Source organism: Ceratotherium simum, chromosome 9 (assembly GCF_057802395.1).
Source record: "Ceratotherium simum simum isolate JZ-2026a chromosome 9, ASM5780239v1, whole genome shotgun sequence".
NCBI lineage: Eukaryota > Metazoa > Chordata > Mammalia > Perissodactyla > Rhinocerotidae > Ceratotherium > Ceratotherium simum.
In genome coordinates, this window is record NC_141908.1 from 26,353,350 (window position 1) to 26,376,717 (window position 23,368).

The following is a 23,368-nucleotide window of genomic DNA, read 5'->3' on the forward strand; positions in this document are numbered from 1 at the left end:
ACAGGCTCTGGGGTGGAGGAGGTGCTCTCAGGCCCAGTTACAAATGCTGCCCCTGCCCCGCTGCCCTGCCTGCCACTCCCCCCCACCAACCGCCACACCCTGGAAACTTAGCGCCAGGCAAGAGTTTTCCCACCACATATCCTCTCACCTCTAACTCCTCTTTGGACAGGGGTCCAGACCATTCTTTCCCTTCTCAGGAACCCCCGGAGGCACCTTCGCTCTAACTGCTATTCCGCAAAATCTCCGTGGTTGAGACATTCCTTTCATTGTTGTTTGCTTGTTTGAAGTTGCTGTTGTGGTGACACCATTTTTTGGAAAATATAGAATAAGTGGTAGTGTAAGAGTGTACTCCCTGAGGGAGCAGAAAGACTAGAGCCTGGGACTCGAGAGTCTTAAGTCAGGTCTCTTTATGCTCTCCTAGGCAAGAATTAATTCCTGCAGCCCACAGGGTTATGACCGTTAATTCTGTCATATTCTCTAATCGCATTTGATAGTTTATCAGTCATAAGATCATACATGTGGATTGTGGAGATATGCCACACGTTTGTGCATGTATGAAACAGATACACAGACTTTCCCCTTGCTCCTCCACATTTACTTGAAGTGCATTTATCTTCTTTCACAAAATAAGCTAGGGGCATTTGGAGGAGGGGAGGTGGAAGTGATGGTTACAGAGATACCTCGTTCTTGACTTGTTTTGTACTTAATACCGGTAATCATTATAATAGTTCAAAGTCTTCATCAGGCATTTTGCCACAGGATTTTCATGGGTGACTTTTAATTATCACCACAATCCTCTGAGGTAGCTCCTCTTTTTCTGCCCATTTTACAGGTGAGACTGAAGCACAGTGTGGCGAAGTGACTTGGGCAGGACCTGAGCTTGTGAAAGGCAGGCCCAGATCTGACCACAGAGTGCTATCCGTAGAGCCCACGTGTTTAAACTTGAGCTATACTGTCTCAAGCTATATTGTCTCTTCTATCTTCTGCTTTTGTACTTGAAGTTATATAGGCTCTCATTTTGTTAGACATTATCAAGATACAAAAGAAATTAAAGCCATACTCCAAAAATTTGAAAATGGGATAGGCTATGTCCAAATGGTGAAATATTAAATGACCACTAAAAGGATTGTGTATGAAGAGTTTACAGTAACTTGAGAAACAGATTTTTGGAGAAAGGTAAAAACCTGTGTCCAAAATTTAGATGAATGTTTTTGCTGGTGCTGATGGGGTTGGATTTTATCTGCCCAGATCAAGAACCAGAAACTTATATCAATAGAAATGGTACATTTTGGGTATTAATAATTCTATTTTTTATTATCAGAAAATATCCATGGCTTTGGATTAGGTTACTACAGTAGCACCTGTTAGCTTAGAGTGGTTTGTTGGGACTGTGTCCTGTGAGAAATGCTTGCTGGAGACCGGACGGTAAGAACAGGGGAAGGAGTGGTAGTGGGCTCCGTGGGGTCATCAGCACAGAGATCACTGGTTTCACCCCCTGTTAAACGCTGCAGTAGAAAAAATGCTCCCTGTCTGCTTCTTCTGAGACTTTTCTTTCCTTGGAGTCATAATTTCTCTTTTGCTTTAAAATATGTATTGCCCTCAAGTTTCTCTCCATTCTTCCATCAAAATTCTGTTTCAAATACCAAGGACTAAGTGTGTCTACTTGAGTAAAACTGTAAAAATCTACTAAGAGATATAATAAAACCTTAAAATAGGGAGACAGACTTTGTCTCTGAAGAGGGAGTCTTACTATTGCAAATATTTCATTTTTCCCAAATTAATATATAATCCTATCAGAATCCCAGTGGGATATTCTAGGCAAAGAGAACAAAAAATTTAAAGTTCATTTGAAAAGTTTAGAGTCAAGAACAGTTCCAAAAAATCACAAAAGGAATAACAAAAGGGAAACATGTCCTATGAAATACAGGGAAAAATCTAATATAAGAATTATTAAAAGTTGAAATAGCATAAATTAGAGAAATCACACAGCTGCATAGAGAGCCCTTAAAAAGACCATGGCACCTATACGATAACAGGAGAATCACAAACCAGAAGGGAGAGGAAATATTAATCAATAAATGGTGCTAGATAACACATTATTTGGAAAAATTTTAAAAATGGTAGATTCTCATATACCTGTAAAACAAAACAAATCTAAGAAGAATTAAGTATACAAATATTTTTAAAAATCGTAACAGTGGAAAAAATATGGGTCAAATTCTGATAACTGGATGGGTAAGGAATTTTTAAGAATTAAGATATTAATATTACAATATTAATCACAAAGGAGCAATATCCAAATTTTACAATGTAAAAATTAAAAATAGCACTTTTAGGGGCTGGGCCTGCGGCCCCTCAAACCATGGCTTGGCGGTTAAGTGCACACACTCCGCTGCTTGTGGTCCAGGTTCAGGTGCCCGGCGCGCACCGATGTACTGCTTGTCAAGCCATGCTGTGGCGGCGTCCCATATAAAGTGGAGGAAGATGGGCACAGATGTTAGCCCAGGGCCAGTCTTCCTCAGCAAAAACAGGAGGATTGGCGTGAATGTTAGTTCAGGGCTATCTTCCTCACAAAAACAAAAAAGCACTTTTATAAGTAATTTCATTAGAAGTGTCATTTAAAATAAATTGGGGAGAATATTTGTAGCAATTATGACCAAAATTTAATAAACTTATTAAAGTCCTCTTTCAAATAAATCTTAAAAATGCTATAATTGAAAAATGCAAAAGAATACTAGTAACAAATTCTAAGAAAAAAATGATTAATTATAAAAGAAATGCAAACAAAAAATATTTGCTACAAACATTGCGAAGCATACAATATTATGTTACTTAGAAGAAAACATGAATTGAAATGGTCCCACTCCTAAATTTTAGTGAGATAACATAACTTAGAACAATCTTTTTAGAAAGTAATTAGGAATACATTTCAGCAGCCTTCCAAAATAGTATTATTTGAAATAGTCATTCTCTCTCTGATAATCTCTTCTAAGAAAAAAAAATCAGAAATTTTAACAAAAAAATCATGTTTATGCAAATCATTTGTCATGACAAAAAGTAGAAACAACTCAATTATGGAAAAATAGGAAAACAAATATATCATGATAAGTCTCTCTGACAGAATACCATGAAGCCATCAAACTGATGCTCTCAAAGAATAACATCATGGAAAAAGCCTCATAATATAACATTAAAAAAATAAAAAGATAGAATATTGTATATTTCATTTGACCTATAAATGGCATATATATATTATATGTGTAATGCATATATCATATGTATTTAAAAAGCTAGAAGGAAATACATTAAATATTAAGAAGGCTGTCTTTGAGTAGTATGATTAGAGGTGGGTTTTAATTTTTATTTTACATATTTCTCATTTTGCTTATTTTGTAACCAGAAATAATTTGTTTTAATATATTTTCTCAGGAAAAGTAATATTATACCAATATCTGAACAAATAATTATACAAAAAGATTATCCCTCCATTTAACTGTTTAAAAGGCTTCATCTGAAGTAGTAACCCGATCATTAAAATTCCAGTCCTGAGACAGCAGATTTAAGGTATTAGTTTGTCATCTCAAAAGGCTTCTTAAAGCTCCTAGAATCACACTACATGGCAATTGACAATACTGCCAATATAAGTTTTAAGGTAAGGTCAGCATATGGATACTGAAGTCTCACTATGGGAAATGCAGTTCATCAATATATGAGCAGATTACACAAGTTCCTCAAATATAGTGGCAGTTTTAGAATATAGTCATGATAATGAGTTATGTAGAAGAGACTTGATATACTCATTTTTTGCGCCTGAGAGTTTTGGAAAAGAATGTCATGGGGAGAGAATGGAAGACAGAAAATGACGAGTGCAGTCTCAGAGCAGCAATCACCCTGAATTATAGTCTTGTCGAAGATGGGATAGAAGAATCAAAATAGCTGGGGGAAAATTTATTGGATATTTGAAATATACCAGGTCCATTTTGTCGGCCTTCTGCCATCGTATTCTCTGGGTTACATTACAAGAACACTCTGCTCCACACAGAGCATTAGTCTCTGGTACTCTTGGTGCAGAAAGGATGAGTGAGTTTTACAATATTTAGTTACTATGGTGGCGAGTGTTCTCTGAAAGCCTTGATTCCAAGCCTCTGCCATAATTTACCAACAAGTCTTTGGAGTCCACTTTCAAATACTGCCATTGTGGGCCCTTTGAGAACCCTGACTTTCTGTGATTTCCTCAAGATAGCATATCAGGTATCTGCCTGACATCATGGGAGCACAAGGGCATCTGTTGATGGCAAGGAGAAGACCATGGAGTCATATTCTCTGATAATGTTTATTCCACATCTGTGATTTGTGTCCTACAAGGCTCTTGGGACTTAAAACACATGTGCTGTATTTGCATTAATGGAAACTTGAGAAGGAGAGGCCATAACACTATTAAAATGTTTAGCTTTCGCTCTCCCATCACACAGACACATGCTAATAACTACTCCCAGACCCTGTATGATGGTGCTGCAGGACGCAACGTGCACTGCACTCATTGTTTCGATACAAGGGACTTAAAAACAAATAGCTGCCATCTCTGCCTCTGATAGTTTGCCAGGCTTTTAACTTCTTGGGTTTTTCCCTCTTCAGATCATGGTGAGGTATCTCAAATGTCTTCCAAATAGCACATTACCCCCAAGTCTTTGTTTCTTCTTTTATAAAGAAACTTTTGCTTTAAGGTATATTTACAAGAGCGGAGGTCTGAACCAAATTCCAAAGAACTACATCCTAATTCTGCTTTCAAACAGCAGGAAATGACTTATCAGAGCAGAATCCCCCACACAGGGTTATTGATCACCCATGCCTAATTGTCGAAAACTTGACAAATATTCTGGAGTCTTTCTGTAGGATTAAATATCCAACTATTAAATTATATATGGGGACCTTTTAAAGCATCCTATAAACCAGGAGAGAGAGAGGGAAAGCTAAGGAGCAGGGCTTGAAGATTGCATCTTTCATTACCCTCTAGGCCAGTGTTTTTTGCATTCAAGACCCTTTAGCGGGTCACAAAATTAATTTAGTGAGTTGGGGCCAGTATTTTTTAATGAAATCAATTAAAGAAAGAATAGACTGGAGTAAAAATATCAGACTACATTACATATAGTGAGGGGAAGTATTATTTCATGAAACATTTGTTTCAGTTATATAATATATACACATACACACATATATACATACACACAGTATATATATTGACTATTATACAGAGAATAATAGATGGATAGGATTATGTGTGTATGTGTGTGGGTGTGTGTGTCTGAGAAAGAGTGAGTTGAGAAAGAGGTACTAATAGGCAATGTAAAATATATTTCTTACCGTGGATTGTGGCCAAAAGTGTTTGAAAGCCTTCACCAGAATATACCTCCTGAGCAGTGGCTTCTTTAATTTTGGAATGTATTCTTCCCTTAATGCATCCCTCCTCTGCTTTCAGGTAAATTCACAAGCTACATATAAATGTAGTCTAACTAAATCTCAAACATGTTTAGAAAACTTTGAAGATGAAACTGAGTAAGATGTGGATCCAGTACCATAAGTCGTTCATCAAGAATAGCAAATTACGAGCCAGATACTGGTTCTAATGATGAGAAAATGTTCTCCTTAACGTCCAGTTCTTCAGGATTCTAGAGAATGATAAATTGCACAATAGTTGATAATGAACCCCCAAAACTTGGGGAAAAACTCACTGTATTGATGATCTTTAAATATCATTTATTCAGGGATTGGGATTATTTTTGGGGATCAGGAATAATCCAGTTAATGGCAATAGAACTATCCTGGTGAAGCAGGCAAAAAATTATAGTTGGGACAGGTGCTAGGGAAAAGTCAAGCTGATAGTATTGGAAGTGTGTCTGCTGGACAGAATACAGAACGAAAAACTAAGATGACAGAATACAGTCCAGGCTGTTAGAGTTAGAGTGTGAGTTCCAACCTGAAATAATAAGAATATTTCATAGGCCAATTTGATAATCAATGAATACACTGAAATGGCTCATTTTTGGATACTTATATGACCATCTGCCTTGAATGCAAGTATGGATTATTGTTTGATTACATGTTTAGTAATTTAGGTGGATGAGGCAGATGGAAGGTGGAGTTAAAGAAGGGGGGCAGTGAGGATCAGGGAGATGCTCAGCAGAGCCCCAGTTCCTGAAAGGGATCCTGGCAAAAAGGACTCCTGCCAGCTGAGAGGGTCTGGTGCACTATGTAAGCCACCAGACTAGGGAATCAGAAGCCAAGAAACAGGATAATGATACACGTAAAGAACTGAGCTTCAGTGAAGACAGGATGTTGAGAACTGGGTATATTCTCAACACATGATCAAGGCTCCAGATCATGTCAAGTCACCTCGGGGTGAGATAAAGATCTGAATCCAAATACCAAATCTCTCAAAAGCCTACTATCTAAAATCAGAGGCAGAGAAGCAAGCTGCTTGAGCTCTGTGGAAAGGAGAACAAAAAGGCCAAGAACCAGAAAGATCCTTAGAAAGCCCGGGAGATATGGAAGAGGCACTCTACATCAGATAGAAGTAGTGCATTGTCTTTTCAGAGGAGCTGCATTGGCACCACCTTAGAAGACAGAGCCATGTTGACAGGGAAGTTGCAACACAGATCCAGCTCTAAGAGGATGTCTCTGCTCCTCTGACAGTATAGTTGGTTCTACTGATAATCTGCTCAGGGATCTAGCACTGTTTTCCTCTTGCCTCACATACCAAAGGACACCTTTTCTAAATTTTAAGGCCTTTTTTAATCTAAATACTGCAACCCTACAGTATTAACCTAAGTGAACTGAGATTTCATTCTTTCCAAACCCTTTATTGAGGGCCTGTGTATTCCAGGGGCTTGGCTAAGTGCTGTGGACACACGGTCTTTGTCATCAGGGAGCTTAAAGTGTAGCAAGGGTCATACAAGAAATTAGATAAGTACAGTAGTGAGATGAACTCCATGATGGAGTAAGTACACGCTACTAGAGGGAGACTTTTTGACCTCCAGAGGTTAGAAAAGCCTTTTCTGAATAGATGATGTCTGAGGAGTTTCCTGAACGAGGAGGAGGAGTTTGCAAAAATCCAGGAGACTCAGCCAATCAAATAATAATAACCAGAATATTTTTAAGTACTTACTATGCACCAGGTACTATCTAGATTCTTTTCCTGAATTATATTTCATATGGCCTGCACAGTGGTCATATGAGGTAGGTATTATTATTTTCATCAGATTATAGGTGAGGATATTAAAGCACAAAGATTCTAAATAACTTGCTCAAAGTCGTGCAGTTAGTAAGTAGAGGACTTGAAGAGAAAAGGTCAGAGACAGAGAGAGAAATCATGAAGTGCTTGGTAATCCATATTAAAAAATTTAGGTTTTATCTTGAGGACAATAGATCCAGTTAGTGACTTTTAAATGACATCTGACAGACATGGGCTTGGATAGATCATCTATCTATAGTCTAGAGCGGCAGGCCCCAACACAGAGTAACTTTCAAATCACATGTGGAGCTCTGTAAATAAACAGATTCCTAGGCCAAGCTCCAAGGGTCTGATTCTTTAGGTTCCTGTGAGCATGAGAATCTGTACTTAGAAAGCTCTCCAAGGATGATTCTGCTATTATTCAAATTAAGAATTCACTAATGAGTGGATGTAGAGAATGGATTGTAACAATACAAACTGGGAGTAGGGAGATCAGAACAGGAGTATTGGGACTTGAAATGGAATAGATACCCAGAAAGGTGTCTGAACTACAGATATAAATTAAGGATTAAAAACTGAGTGGGTAATGTCATTCAGGATTATGTCCCTACATGAGAAGAATCATGGCTTACGAGAGAATGCTGATGGACACCTCCGTTCAGGAGGATGAGGGGGTGAGTGAAAGGAAAAGAGCCCACAGAGAGGATTTAGGGACAGTTTCTTAATGTCCTCTAGAGATGCCATATTCTTTGCTGCCTCTGAGTCATTGCACAAGCTGCTTCTGTCACCTGTGTTATCCTCTTCCCCCTCCTTTCTTCCACTAAATCCCATCTGTCCTTGTAAGAACCTTCTCCAACATTCCTCCCTGAGGACTCCAGTTTACCCTGAGAAACTTTGGTTTGTTCCTTAGAAATTAGTACATATGTCCCATCTTGAATCATGATTAATTCTTGTTTTCTAATTGTTTTTTCATGTTGGTCTTGTGTGTCACACTAAGCTTTTTAAGAGCGAGAGTCATTGCTAACTTTTTCTGGAATCCTCACAGTTCCTAGAATTTGACTTTAGTAGATGTTCACTAGGCACCTAAAGATCAAGGGTTGTTGAATGGCTCCCCAGTGTTGTGTGTGATGAATGGTGATCCATATGTCCTAAAATGCACAAAGTAAAGCTATTGCCCTGCTGTAATTATTAATAGTACCTCTTTTACCTTCAAAATTGTCACAGTTTAGGCAATAAATTATATAGTCACCCTACTGATAATGTAATCGATATACATATTTTGAAGTCTAGCATTTTTAAATGGTACTATTTCTAACACAAATATCATTTTATTGTGGGAAGTAAGGAGTATTAAGGTGTTTATGCACACATTTAGCATAAAGTAATGTGTATGTCCTTCCAGATGTCAGATGTCTCCATTATTAGATAGGTGGCCTGTTGCTCAATTGACAGGTGTCATTGTCTATTATATAGTCACAAGTGGTTTATATTTTTTAAAGTACCCCCATTAAATTATATATATATATACACCGTTGAATTATATATATTATATGCCACTAAATTATAGTTTTAGAAATGCCAGATACTTTTTCATGTTTGTTTAAAGATAACCCTTTGAATAAACAGGGATTTTCCTCAAAGGCAGAATTATCATTTTTGCACATTTTCAGGAAAAAAATTCAACATTTTCAATTTATTTAAACCTATAATTCATGGGAAAAGAGAAATTTCTCCTCATTCATGAACTTCCTAATTACACATATGCTTAGTCTATCATCCTTAATGAACAATGATGCTATTTTATGGAGGGTAAAATCTAGCTTGTCAAGCTCTTGGTTAAATACAATTTCAAAATTTTCAGAAACGAAAGGTAAAGTTTTACTATAGTATTAACTTTACTTCTTCAATTATGAAGTTTGGATTCCAGGCAGTATAAATTCACTAGTTGATCCCCAAATCCTCACCATATATTTGTTATTCTGCCCAGACTATATAGTGAGATCAAACAAGGAAGTAGATTCTTTCTTGAGATCCACTTATTCTCCAAGAGCAGTTCTTAGTTCCCTCATTTCCCAGGTCAAAATGGCAAAATCCTGTGAGAATAGTTCATCTGTGCCCCGGCTAATGTGTATTTACTAGAACAGTACAGAGGCGCTCTGTTTATGTCTGACAAAGTAGTTATAAATCACACTTCTTCAGATCATAAATACACATTTATCTTTAGAATATATTACCAACTGAGTCATTTTGATGTAAATATTGCACCTCTTAAATATAATGATGATAATAGAGGCTGTGAATCCACAGATTTGCGCAAGTGCTTCCTTTTCAATAACTGAAAATATTTAAATCGCAGCTTTAACATCCTATGGGGAGTGGCAGACAGATGTGTCAATACAGTGGGACCTACAAAAGTTGCAACTATTTTCTCTGAGTAATGGATAAGGCAGACCCACTGGCTTCCATAAGGGAATTACAGTACTTTTTCTACGATGTAGGTTTAGGTTGTTCTGTGACCAGCAGCCAGGAAGTGACTGACTCAGAGGGAGTCCTCAGCTTTTACTCCTTTCCTCTCTGTCATCATAGAAAGGGCTCTGTGGCAAAGGGTTGTCAACACAGAAGGGTGGCAATAATCTGCACATTTCCTCATTCAGTCGAAAGACTTGTGGGAATCATCCAGCTTTCTGAGACTGGTAAAGAGACTATCTTTGGATAAGGAGGCCCCCGAGATTATGGAGAACCTGCATTATGGCGGCATTGCCATCTCTTGTTGGTTGGCGTGCTTGTCTGGAAACCATCTCAGTTGGCTGTAATTTTACTTGAAGATTAAAGCACAGATTTTTATATGTATCTTCTGTTCTCTGAATGTAAAAAATATAAAATACACCTACATTCACTTCTAACTGGCAGTATTGTAATTCAGCAGATTTCTGTTTTTCACTGAAACCTGGAGTTGAATTGTCTTGAGCCGGAAGGCATTCAAGCTGCTGTTTTTCGCTCAGCTATATTTCTCTATAAGCATCTAATTGTTTCAAAAAGTGATGTACAGTACGCAAAAACTTGAATCTAATGCAAATAAGTCTGTACAGCACTAAAGTTAACAGGTGTTCTCATTAATGTAAGTAGACATGGAACAATTCTTGAATGTTTTATAAACACTCACAATCATGGCCAAATATGTTACAATAGCATAGAGATGCATACTGCAACATCTTTTATTCTTGTTGTGCAATCTCAGCACTTATTAATAGGAGACATGTGTGAGTAATCAACTAGTGGCAACAATACCTGTTTCTACTTAAGTCACTGTACCTTAAATTAGCTAATACTTCTAAATAAAATTTTTGGCAACATAACTACTGCCACTGGTCATCCCACAGTTTGCTTGTTTACTAATGTTAATAGTGCTTTAATAAAATTAATGGCTGCATCCTTGATGGACCAGCAATGAGTACCTTTGCATCATTGAGGGTATAAAGACTTGACCCATTAACCTAAGGATTAACTCTTGAAAATCTTAAACCTATGTCCAATTTCCCATATTGTCAACTCTCAATTAGAAAAGTCCATGCATAGGGTGAGATTCTTGGATGATCTAGTGTAGATTATCCCTGCAAAACACATGGTGGCTTTGGAATATAACCAAGAACATTCTATTCTAGTGATATGTATTGAAATACAGACCCACTCTTGGTGCTTCCTAACTCTTCCAAGTTTAATCTTATTGTCTGAAGTCTAGCACTTGTTGACTGATAGGAATACATAGTCTCAGACTGCTGTTACCAAGCTTCAAATGGATTGCCTACTCTATTCTGATAAAATTGTTGTCAGTAGATGTTCAAATAAACTACTTGCGTTGCCTGAAAGAATGCAATGGTATTATAATCTTTAAAATCTTGTTACGATGGAGGATGAGTTAAATATACCATGGCATATCAAACAATAAGATACAATGCATTCCTTTAACTGTATCGGATAAGCTTTCTCTATTTGTTATTTACTTAGTGTCCCTTAGGTGTGGGTTGTGCAGCCACACACTGGGTAGACAGTTGCAGTTGGCTTCAGAGTAATTATAGTGTAGTGGGGGAAACAGAGAAACCAACAGGGCATTGCAGTGTAGACCAATATATCCTGTGATAAAGTAGGAGCAAGATATCATGGGAGCCCTTAGGAGGGACATCTATTTCAGAGAACACTTTTCTGACAAGGTGACGTCTAAATTGATTTGAATGATATGATAGAGGAAGTGAGAGGGTTCCGGGCAGTGGAAACAACCTGCTCTAAGGGAAGAAATGAGAATTAGCGTGGGACAGCTGGATAACAAAAAAATTTTTGATATGGCTGGATCATAGAGATGCAGAGGGAAATGTGGAGCAGGAAGGCTGCAGAGCAGGTAGGTGGCAGAGCACACTGGGTCTGGCAGGCTGAATTAAAGAGTTTTCTCTGTGGTGTAACAGCTGTGAGGAATCTCAGAATGATATCAAGCAGAGGAATTGGATGATGAGATCCAAATTTCAGAGAGATCATTATGGCTACAATATAGCATATAGACTGGAAGGGAAAACGTGGATGAGATGGTGAGGAGACCAAAAGATATCGTTATTAAATCCATGTGGGAGATGCTGGTAGTACAGATAGTTAAACACATAAAAAAATTTTCATAACATATTTTCATTAAAACATAAACACATGTATGATGTTTATCTTTGAGTCAAGAAAAACATAGAAGGATGGACAACCCTTCAGTATACCTTGGGGAAAGGAGATTTTGTGTTTATGTTATACTTTTGTATTTGTTAAAAATTTTTAACATGTGCATTACTTAGTGACAAAAATAATATACATCATTCCAATTTGAAAATAGTGGGAACTGCAGATTCCCATAGGTCATGTGACTAGATGAGTAATTTTGCACAGTGAGCATAGCTCAGGTTAGCAGCTGATCTGTGGTTGGCAGCCACTGATTGAGTGGTGGGTACCAGCGAACGTGAGTCTTAGGATGTTTAGTTTATCTGGAGGCAACGACTTCCTCCCAAGTTTAAAAATTAACGTTAGCAGCAATAAAACTCTAAGCTGATGTTTATATGCCAACTGCTTCGATTAGTCACTTTTTCAGTCAGTTTTCATTTGAGCACCACAGGCAAAAGTTTTGGTGAAGCTGACTGCAAAACTGTGGAAACTGCTAAACTATCTACTAATTACTTGGATAGTATTCTTTCATGAATATTGAGAAGACTGTTTCTCAGTACTTAAAATATTTTGCTACAGATAAAAGAATGAACATGAGTTTTCGTTTGTTTGTTTGAAATAAATTTTGGGTTTGGTTATTTCATCAATAAACAGAAAGGTAGAGTGGGCAGGTGATATGGGGTGTGAATGTTCACTACAGCCAATTTTATTACGCAGAACAAATATGTGTTGTAAGAATGGGCATAGACTAAATTATTTGGATGTCAAAGGTACAGCTCAATTTCAATTAAAAAGCACTGTTTCTCGAAAGGCTGGCTTAAACCTTAGATTTCGGAATGCATTTGAGATCTGTCGCATATGTAGCCCATTTATTTACTTTCCATTAAATAAGAAATTGCTTACATGGGCAGGTTATTTTGATATGATGACACCACTGAGGGTTCCAATAAATGTACATGCAAATCAATCAACCCCAAACACATTGAAAACATATCCAATAAACATCTGGAAACTAATGAACACACATTTGTTAACACAGGGGGAGTTGTGGAAATGCAGGATCCATTGGTGGCCAGGCTTATTTAGTAGCATGTGGATTTAAGAACATTTCACAGAGTCAGAAGAAACAGAGTAATTATAACATAAGGTTCAACATCTTTAGATATGTAGAACATTTTCCGTTGCTTAAAACAAATATTCCCTAAGAAAGTATAAAACATTTTTCTGGCTTGCAAAGTTTTTGCAGTCTATCATTTAAATTACTTAAATAAAGGGAGCTTTACTGCTCCCCAAAGCTAAGAATATAACACCCTTCATGCATATTAGCTTGATCTTCTTGACAGACCAGAAAAGTGTTTGTGTGTGCCAATTAAAACAGAAATGGATCCCTAGTGGCTTGTTCCTCACACAACTTCTGAAGACTGCTATCATTGTTTGCTAGAGTAACCCTGGATAAGGCTGCCATCCAAAGTAAACAAACTTTTCAAAACTTTCATGACAGATGGGGGTTACAAATGCATTTTAATAAGAGAGTTGCCAAAGCAACTTTTTTTTTATAATCAGCATATATTTACTTAACATCTAGCAACATTGGGAACACAAGGCAGATACTTTCTCACAAAATGTTTTAACAAGTAACATTTTTGGAAAGACAAATTGAAGACCTTTTACTTTTAACTGATATTTTACCCTTAGTTTTATGTTAACTTTGCTCCACATGTTAAGGAAAATGTTACGAGTTACTCAAATCAGACTGTAATTTGAGACAGACATGCAGCTTGATAATGTAATTTCTTTGGTGGTCATAAACACCTTTGAGACCAAGTAATTTAACTATTAGTATAACCATGACAACCTTCATTTGATCAGATATATCAAATGTGGAGTGTGGTGCAAGATGAAAAAAATGTGAATCTGAGGGTTTTCTTAAAACACTATTGTTTCAAATTTAAGTCGTGATATTCTCACTATGATGTAGCCAAAATATATATCTATATTTTATGCTGTTAGAATTCAATAAAGATATGGCCAAAATTAATATCAAAAAATAATTTATATTCACTTCAAATGAGTTTAGTATATTTTGATGTAACTTTTTATATCTACTTAATTTAATTCAAATACGATTTCATCATGAAGTCCAAAGTGTCTCCAAATATACTAGTAATTAAATTCCATTCCTCTTAAATGGGTAACTCATTTATTTGTAGAATCTCTGTAGCCACATCATTTAACATTTTTAGGTCTCTTTGGATATTTGGCATATTTTATTACACGTTTCCTATATACAATTTTGGCTTCATTAAGATAGAATAAACCCTCCTTAGGTTCCTTCTCAAAGACTGATCCTAAGCAAAATGTGAAAGATATTTAGTTCAAATGTAGGATTATTTTGGTCCTTTCTAGGATTGAAGGGGGTTTTTGGATACCCCAATTCTGTTTTAGATATATTTTATTCATAGCAGGATAGTGGTAGTTTTTTTGTTTTTTTTTTGAGGAAGGTTAGCCCTGAGCTAACATCTGTTGCCAATCCTCCTCTTTTTTGCTGAGGAAGACTGGCCCTGGGCTAACATCCATGCCCATCTTCCTCTATTTTATATGGGACGCCACCACAGCATGGCTTGATAAGCGATGTATAGGTCAGCACCCGAGATACAAACCTGTGAACCCCGGGTCGCCAAAGTGGAGTGCACGAACTTAACTGCTACGCTACCAGGCAAGCCCCCTTTTTTGTGTTTTTTTTTTTTTTTTTGCTGAGGAGGATTTGCCCTGAGCTAACATCTGTGCCAGTCTTCCTCTGTTTTGTATGTGGATCATTCAGAGCATGGCCACCAACTAGTGGTGTAGGTCCACGCCCAGGAGCTAAACCTGGGCCACTGAAGTGGAGCACGCCAAACTTAACCACTAGGCCATGGTGCCAGCCCCAGTAGTGGTTGTTTTTGAGAAGAAAAAAAATAAAACATCTGAGTAAGGATGTTGGGTGATCTTTTAATGTTGTGCTATCTTTAATATAACAGTAAAGAAACAAGCAACTTTTGTCTAAGGTCTATATTCCAAATTTCACAACTGAAACCAAACCATCATGGTCCTTTCTCCATACCCACAGAGTCCTTGACTGTACACAACTGTTTGCTGAGGCCTAGTGAACTAGAAATCAAGGTCTTTGTAATCTCTTAATTCTATCATTTAAAATGATGCCAATTTGATAGAATGACATTCTCATTTTCCTCATTTGCTTCATTTTCTTCATTTGCAAAATTACTTTATGATACTGGAGGGAAGCTGCATTTTAAGAATGTTTATTATGTGCTTTGAGATCATTAAAGCTGATATCACTTTGCATACCAAGTGGTAGTATTCATATCCTTAATATACTAAAGTTCTGGTACAATCAACCTTAAAAGAATAACGTATTATGACCAATAGTTTATGCATAATTCCATGATGTAAATGTGTCTGCAGTAATTACTTCCTCCTCTGAAATCTTGACACGAGCATTGTCTGTGCCACTCACATTGGGATATAGTATAAGCCACTTTCTATTGTTATTTATCTTTAAATGCATATGTCCTATTTATCCAAACAGATTGTGAGCTCTTAAGGGTGGGAATTGTGTATCCCTAGCTTCTAGCAATGTGCTTTGCACTTAATGGATGCTTAATCAGTCCTTGATGATTAGGGGGATGTTCAGTCAGAAACATATTCTCTCAGTCTCCTAAACAAAGAGTTATTTGTGGGGTTTATTCTGCAATAGGAAAGGTGCCACTATCAAAGAGGGAAATACATGTCACTCATTATCTCTTGCACCTTCGATAGTCTCCCAGCATGCATTTGAGGTCAATTGGCATGAAAGTAGCCAACAATACTTAACCACTAAATATGTTTTACTAATGAGGTATCTATTTATAGCATAAAGTTGTCCATTGACCATTATCATATATATTTGATTATTATTTATAAAAGACTGGCAATAACTAAATTAAAATGTCTACAATGTTTGCTCTGTGGAACTATGAATATTTTAATCTGCTTTTTCATTATTTTTATTTTTTCCAAATTCTCTGCAATAAATTCAATTATTCTTGCAATCAGAAAAGAAAAGTAAAGTTCTAAAAAGATTTTGTTTCTATTCTGGTAAATCAAAGTATGGAAATTTTTAATAGTGCAAATGCCATTCTACATATTAATTTGTAATTTAAATTAAAATCTAACATGGGAAAGACGAAATGTCAGAATGCATATTGACAAGGGCAGTGCTTAATTGACAATATTGAAAAGAGCAATATTTAAATAAACATAAATGCTACTTGTTAAAACTTCTTTAAGATGTTTTAAATTAGCATAACAATACTCCATTTGTTAATTAAAGCCTAAAAAATAAATTTCTTCTCTCCTCATCTCTTATCAGTGGAGTTTGAGATATACCTGTCTCCATCTTCAGAGGAACCACAACAGGACATAGACCAAGGTTCCTAGCCCAAGGGAAAACTATCGTTAAATTAATACCAAAGACCCTTAGGGGATGTGTCTATTCTGCATGTTGCCCAGTGGATATGCTGGTATAATTTCCTAAGCATACATTTGTTACCAGTAAAAATTCAGACAGATCCTTAGCATGAAAAAGTCTGTGACAAATTTCCCCAGACAGGTAGTTAAAGATATCTGTTATTGACAACTCTAGCACATTTCACTAAGACTGCTTTGTTGCCAGAATATATCCTTTCAAAATACAACTTGGTGGAGAGGAGGGATTTCCAGAGACATTTGGCTGAAGTAGGCTTCCAGGCAAAACAGAGACCAGCAGGTCCTGCCTAAACCTGTCTTGTTTTCTGTAAGTTCTTCCTTCATTCGCTTCACCCCGGCATCTGTCACTTAGGCAAAATGTGATATAAGAAGAATACATTAGCATGGCTTAATATCAAATCTTTCATGTCTGTTATTAGTTCTACATCACTTTAGATTGTCATCAGGAATTGTTCAATCAAAAGGTTTAGTCAAAGCTAACGTTCTTTACTGATGTCTTTTTTTCCCAAGAGTGTTGAAAATTCGATTGTTCAAAGTGCAAATATGATTCAGCAAACCATTTATCAGAAAACCTAAAGAGGTAATGTAAAAAAGTGGATTGAGAAACCTGAATTAAATGGGCTTTACCAGTCAAAGACTTTGAAACTGCTTTCCTGTGAGTGACTGGAATGGAGCAGAACAAAGTCAATTACTGTCTGTAATTAAGAAGTGGATGCATTTAAACTGTAGAGAGCAGTAGCAGACTTCTCCAGACTGCCTAGTAACTCAAAAGATTAGTGGGAAGACAGAGGAAGGATGTGAACTGTTTCTGTCTCTCTGATAGTATGTTTTGAATGAATTGCATTCATATAGTTCTCTGATCCAGCTTCCCAAAATGAATTCATATATTACTGATTATGTACGATTAATGCAGTAATATATTTGGACAATGAAACTTTTAAAATACTGTTTGCTTTTGGTTGTGTTAGCAGTAAAAGATCCCCTTTGCATTGCATAGTGTGAACCAAAAATACAAGCTGAAGTCCTTATATGTTATCACTGTTTGAATTTACTAGACTGAAAAGTGAACTATGTTGACTCTTTCCTAAACCTTCAGAATAGAGTAAATCTAATTATGTTTGTTTCTTGTACTTTGAAAATGTTCCTTTTTATAATTTTAATAATGATTTATTTATAATGGCAGAGAAATAGATTGTACGTTGTGTTTGGGCTAATTCATTTTTCTTTGTGTATTGTTAACAAATCGTGACGTTGTATAATACGTTCATAATCAAAATATTTAAATTCAGATTAGGATGAAGGTATCGGTCAAGGACATTACTAGTTTTCTTGGGTTAGTCAGAAGTGGCTTTATATTTTTAGATTACTATTTCTGTGGCAACACTTTATAAAGTAAATATTTGGAACTTTATGTAAGTAAAGAACATTGCAAGGGTGCGCAGATAATTAGGCAGACATCAGCTTAACTGTCTTTTACTAGATACATAAAACAGAGGACTATTTGGAGGCTATTTTGAGCCATCCCAAATCTTACATGCAATTTTACTTTGAAAAAAGAGTGATTGGCCCTGAATCTGTCAAATTCTAGTGTGGATAATTAAATTCCTCTTATTTTCTAATCTTTCACTTCTCATAATTGTATCTACTTTGGATAGTTCCTCTCTTGACAGTTGTAAAAAGTTGGAATCCATCTCACTCAAGAATGGCTGCATTGCAGTACTGAATGATGTCACATTTCTCTATAGTTTTTCTACAAATAAATGACAAAAGAATATATGTGCATGTATGTAATTGAAGAGTAAGACTTTAGGATCATTGTCATTAAATGTTGCCGTAAGAATCATTGAAACCTTCAGAGTGAGCTATTTTGGGTAATAATTGTCACTTTAATGATAGAATTATAGAGACATCCTGAAGCATGATTTGTGATTTTCTGAACCTGTGCCACATTTCAGCGTTCACCTCCTATTTAGAGCCAGTAAGGCTGAGAAGAGGTGACTAGCTCCTGACTGAGTATTTTGAAATGTCAGTCCTCTCAGCCTCCGAAGGCTTGCTTGATGTGTGACAGCAGTCGGGAAATGTTCATCTTCCTGTTGAAACGAAAAGTCAATAATACAAAGGGAAAATCTTCACAGTTCAGGTTGATGGCCTAATACAAGAAGCATGTCCACACCCACTTGAATCAAATTCTTCTCTAAGTGGCCCTTTATGTGTGAAATCAAACGCATTGCTCTGTTCCTATAGGGTCACATCCTTCTCTCACAATTCTGGGGAGAAAAAGATTCACTGTAACGAAAAACGTATAGTTACATGCTAAATATTGCCAACTACTTAGCAGCCCTGAGAGTCTGGAGAGAGGATGTTCATTTGATAAATACTCTCCATGAGAGGTTCAAATATGTAAATGAACTTTTATTCTAATAGACTCTCTTTGTGGGGAAATTGGTCCTTTATTACTTTCCTATAGATCTTTATGATAGGAAAGTAGAAATAGCCAAATGTTATTCATTTGAATGACCTTTTGGAAAAGTCTGCATTAGTCTCTTTGGTAAATAATCTGTTTTAGAGCCCTCCATAAAAGGAAATCAAATATAGAGATACTATTAGATTTGAAAAAGACAAACAGGAAAGAGCCAAAAGTGCAGAATGAATTCTGACACACCCGGGTGCATTTTTCTGAGGTTCTGACTTAAGTGGATACTGTCTGCGTTATTCTGAACTTCCTGGCTCGCTTCTTGAGTTGGAGTAATTCAGCTTTAGTCCTACTCTGAGTTAATCGTTCTATTATTAAAACAATAATGTATTTGTTATGGCATGAAAAAACAGTTTATGGAGAGCAGTTCAAAATGATCCTAGTCTCCCAGTTCCCAGAAAGACAATTACTGGAATACAAGAAAATATTCAGTGTATTAAAGTGTGTTTTTTAAAAAGGATAAATTTTTTGAAATGTAAGAGATCTACTTTATATGGTTTGCTTACCTGTCGATTTTTTTTTTTCCAGATCACCACAGTCTCAGGAAATGAGTTCCTTCTACAGTCAGATATTGACTTCATCATATTGGATTGGTTCCACGCTATCAAAAATGCAATTGACAGATTGGTATGTATTTGTTTTGGCTGTTACCTTTATTAATTAAAATGTAGTTATTTAAATCTTATTGCTTAGGCATATAACACGCATGTAAATGGATCCTATGGATTGAGAGATATTAAGTTATTTTAGGTTTAGAGTCCATTAAAAACCTTTTCAGCAGACATGATTTGTGGAACTAAATGTCCTTTGATTTCTCTCTTTCAGAAACACAGTGCATTCATTTTATTTTTTTTGAAATAACACAGACATTCATTTACTGGAGGCTGTAAAAAGCACACAAGAGCTTAATAACTACCGAATTTTCACATTTTCAATTTATGCAGTCTGTAATACATATTCTTGAAAATTAATATCAATGTATTTAAGCCCATACTCACTGTTATAATACCAGTAAATAATAATCCTTTGTACTGATGTTTATTGTTCTTCCAGATAAGCTAGATTGTTCTTCTCATGAAAATTACATATTTAGAACTTCATGAAATTACCCTAAATCAGACATTCAGAGAATGTTTTTAAAAAGAGTCAAATTATTTACAGCCACCCATTTTATACTGATTCTAGATCAAACATCTAATTTTAGGACACTAATATTTGCAAAAATCATTATTCTTGAGAGCTTTTAATAGAGTATACAGCAGGAAAACAATAGTTTCTGTGTGATTGTATTGCTATTTATTGCAATCTTCCATTACATCATTTTGGGACTAGAACTTTGAAAACTAAAATAACAAATTGACTTTCTCCATAATCAATATAGTTCCCTTATCAAGGCACACATGAGTGCTCACTCCCACACACCACACACAGACACACACATCGATTTTCTTGTTGTCCTTAAGAGTGGACTCTGGACTCAAACTGCCTGAGTTTGAATCCTGCCCCTATCACTTACTAGCCGTGTGGCCTTAGGCAAATTACTTATCGCTTTTGGCTTCAGTTTCCTCGTCTGGAATGTAAGGACAATAATAATAATATCTACCTCCTAGCATTACTGTGATGATTAATTGAATTAATGCATGTGGAGTGCTTGGGGTAATGGGTAGGATTTAGGAAGCCCCGTACATGTAAAGCTAGTATCAAATTTGAATATTGAGCTTAGCATAGAGGCCTTATCCCAAAATAATTATCTTATTTCAAACTTCCCTTTAAATCCAGGATTAAATTAGATCACAAAACTGTTTGATGAATCCTTTCTTCCTTGTAAAATTATTCAGTCTAATTGTTTGTTATTTCCAGCCAAAGGATCCAAGCAGTCCATCAAGAAATCTGGAATTATTCAAAATCCAGAGATCCTCCAGTACTGAATTACTAAGTCACTATGATAGTGATACAAAAGAACAGAAACCAGAGTACAGAAAATCTTTAAGTAAGTATTTTTTTTTTGACTTGCTCATTCTAACTTTGTCTAAATGCAGTGCTTATGAAATATAAATGCATTGAAATGAGATTTGAGCCAAACTCATACTACTCATGGAAGATTCGTAGCCATTTCCTGGCCGGGGATTCATGCACTGGAGGGCAGTCTGGGCGCTTTGCTCGCGTCATTGTTGGTAATGCCTTTTGAGAAAATAATTGTTCCAAGGTCATGGTCTCTGCTGACAGCAAACCTCTGAGTCTCTGAGTAATAGCCATGGTGTTCAGATTGGTGATTGATTTTAAGAGTGGGAAATGTCAAGCGTCTCCAAACCTTGGTATGCTGACTATTTGATTTCCATACATTAAAAGGTATATGAGTGACCACCACATTTGGTGCACCTTAAACCAACAGGCTATGCAACTTTCCATACTTTCAGACCGCCAGAAAGATTTAGAAATGTGGAATGTAAATTAGATGTTCTCCAAGGTCATGTCTAGTTCTAATATTCTAAAAGAAATGAATTTGGAGTAAAAAAGGCCAGTCTCACCACTTGTATAGTGATCTTGAGTATATCTCTCAACCTTCCCCAACCTGCTTTTTCCTCATAAAAGGGGGTTATTAAAGGTGTCACACATATCTCACAGAGTTGGTTTGAGTCTCAACCTCCTGAAAGAACAAGTAGAGAGCTCTGGAATCAGAGAAAATCAATTTCCCCAAGTTTCAAAAAGTTTAGTACCTTTCCTGGATCATCTACCTAGCTACTCCCAATCTTCTGAATCACCATTTTTTCTGCCATTTCCCTCGGACCAAAAATCAGTGTAGTTACATCCTAGCTTTTTGAATTTAAGGAGAACTCAGTAAGTAGAGAAGGGCTGCTAACAGAATATCTAGACATGTACATAAGCATATATGCTAGATGACTATATGTGTGTATATATATATTTGTGTGCATTGGGGAAGACTATATATATGTATATGTATATATAAACATACATGCATACTCACACACATATGTCAAGGAAGGGGGAAGCTATTTGTATACAATAACGTATTTTACAAAGCTAAATTATTGAGAGCCTAAAAATCTAGAAATATCATGACAACTTTGAGTAGAAGCGCCCTTTCAAAATTAAGTCATTATTCAAAGAACCATGCTATAATCTCAACCACTACTAGACACATATTTAGTTAGCCAGTTGTGTTAAGTTGGAGTTTAAAATTATCAGTGTTAATGTCTTAAACTGCATGATGCTTTGCAAATTAAGTTGTGAAGAGTTATCAATGTCATTTAAAAAGAGTCATTATTCAAAGAACCATACTATAATCTCAACAACTGCTAGACACATATTTAGTTAGCCAGTTGTGTTAAGTTGGAGTTTAAAATTATCAGTGTTAATGTCTTAAACTGCATAGTGCTTTGCAAATTAAGTTGTGAAGAGTTATCAATGTCATTTAAAAAGATATGATGGGACAGTTTGTAGTTATCTCATTTGAACATTTCCCTTTAATTCCTGGTCATTGTCCCCTTTTACTCCATATGGGATCAGACATAAGGTAAGATTTTAGCATTAGAATTCAGCTGTGAGTATGTAGTTAATGTTAATTATATAAACATTTTATAGTAGATATGAAAGGATGTATGAGGCAATGATCAGTAGATCTGGAATCTCAGAAATAATTGCTGGTTTGGAGGAGACCTTGACACGCTTCTAAAGCCTGAAACTTGGGAGAAAACAAAGGTTTATAAAAGTATGTTTGAGAAACATGGAGGCAAAATGAATTCTGTGTTCAGCAATAGTCACTTGAAATGTTTTAGGATGATATCAGAAGAAAAAATTCCTACAGATAGAATACCGGCTACTCCTCTTTAGAATTTATTTTTAATTGGGAAAGACAATTATTTGTCTATATTGGGCTTAATTTAAATCCTGCCTAAAGACAAGGGAAGAGACATATGATTTAATCTATTAATTTCCAAATGTACCTAACTGTATAATGACCTCATATTTACCTTTTCCTTTGCAGTTAAAAAATAATGGTAGCTATCAAATACTGAGCACTTACTGTTCACTAGGCATTGTTCTAAGTACTTATCTCATATTGACTTACTCAATCCTCCCACTAACCCAATGAGGTAGGAACTATTATTAACCCTGTTTCATAGATGAGGAAACTGAGGCACAGAGAATTAAGGCAACTGGTACAAAGTCAAGTTATGGAGACAAGTTTCAAACCCAAGCAATCTGATTTCAGAACCTGTGCTTTTAACCATTACACTATAGTGAAGTGAACAAATGAAAAGTAAACTTAATTTGTATCAATGTTGGACTTGGATGGAAATAATATTACATTAAAAATGAGATCCATAGAAATCAGCAGGCACCCAAAAACATATTAGCCAAAGAATTAAAACCAGATGTTGTCTTTGGACTTTGATTTCATTATTAAAATAAAAGGGTCATTTAATCTTTAA

The 23,368-nt window shown here is 36.1% G+C and overlaps 1 protein-coding gene across 2 annotated transcripts in view; it reads left to right on the forward strand.

The window, feature by feature from the left end:
• The window catches only part of ARHGAP15 (Rho GTPase activating protein 15), a 590,073-nt gene that overhangs the window by 273,367 nt on the left and 293,338 nt on the right, over positions 1 to 23,368 (forward strand). For both annotated transcript variants that reach the window (XM_087435123.1, XM_004423853.3), the window contains 2 exons: positions 19,443 to 19,541; positions 20,775 to 20,904. In XM_087435123.1, the coding sequence (XP_087291249.1) occupies positions 19,443 to 19,541; positions 20,775 to 20,904 (229 nt within the window). The remainder of the gene's footprint in view (positions 1 to 19,442; positions 19,542 to 20,774; positions 20,905 to 23,368) is intronic.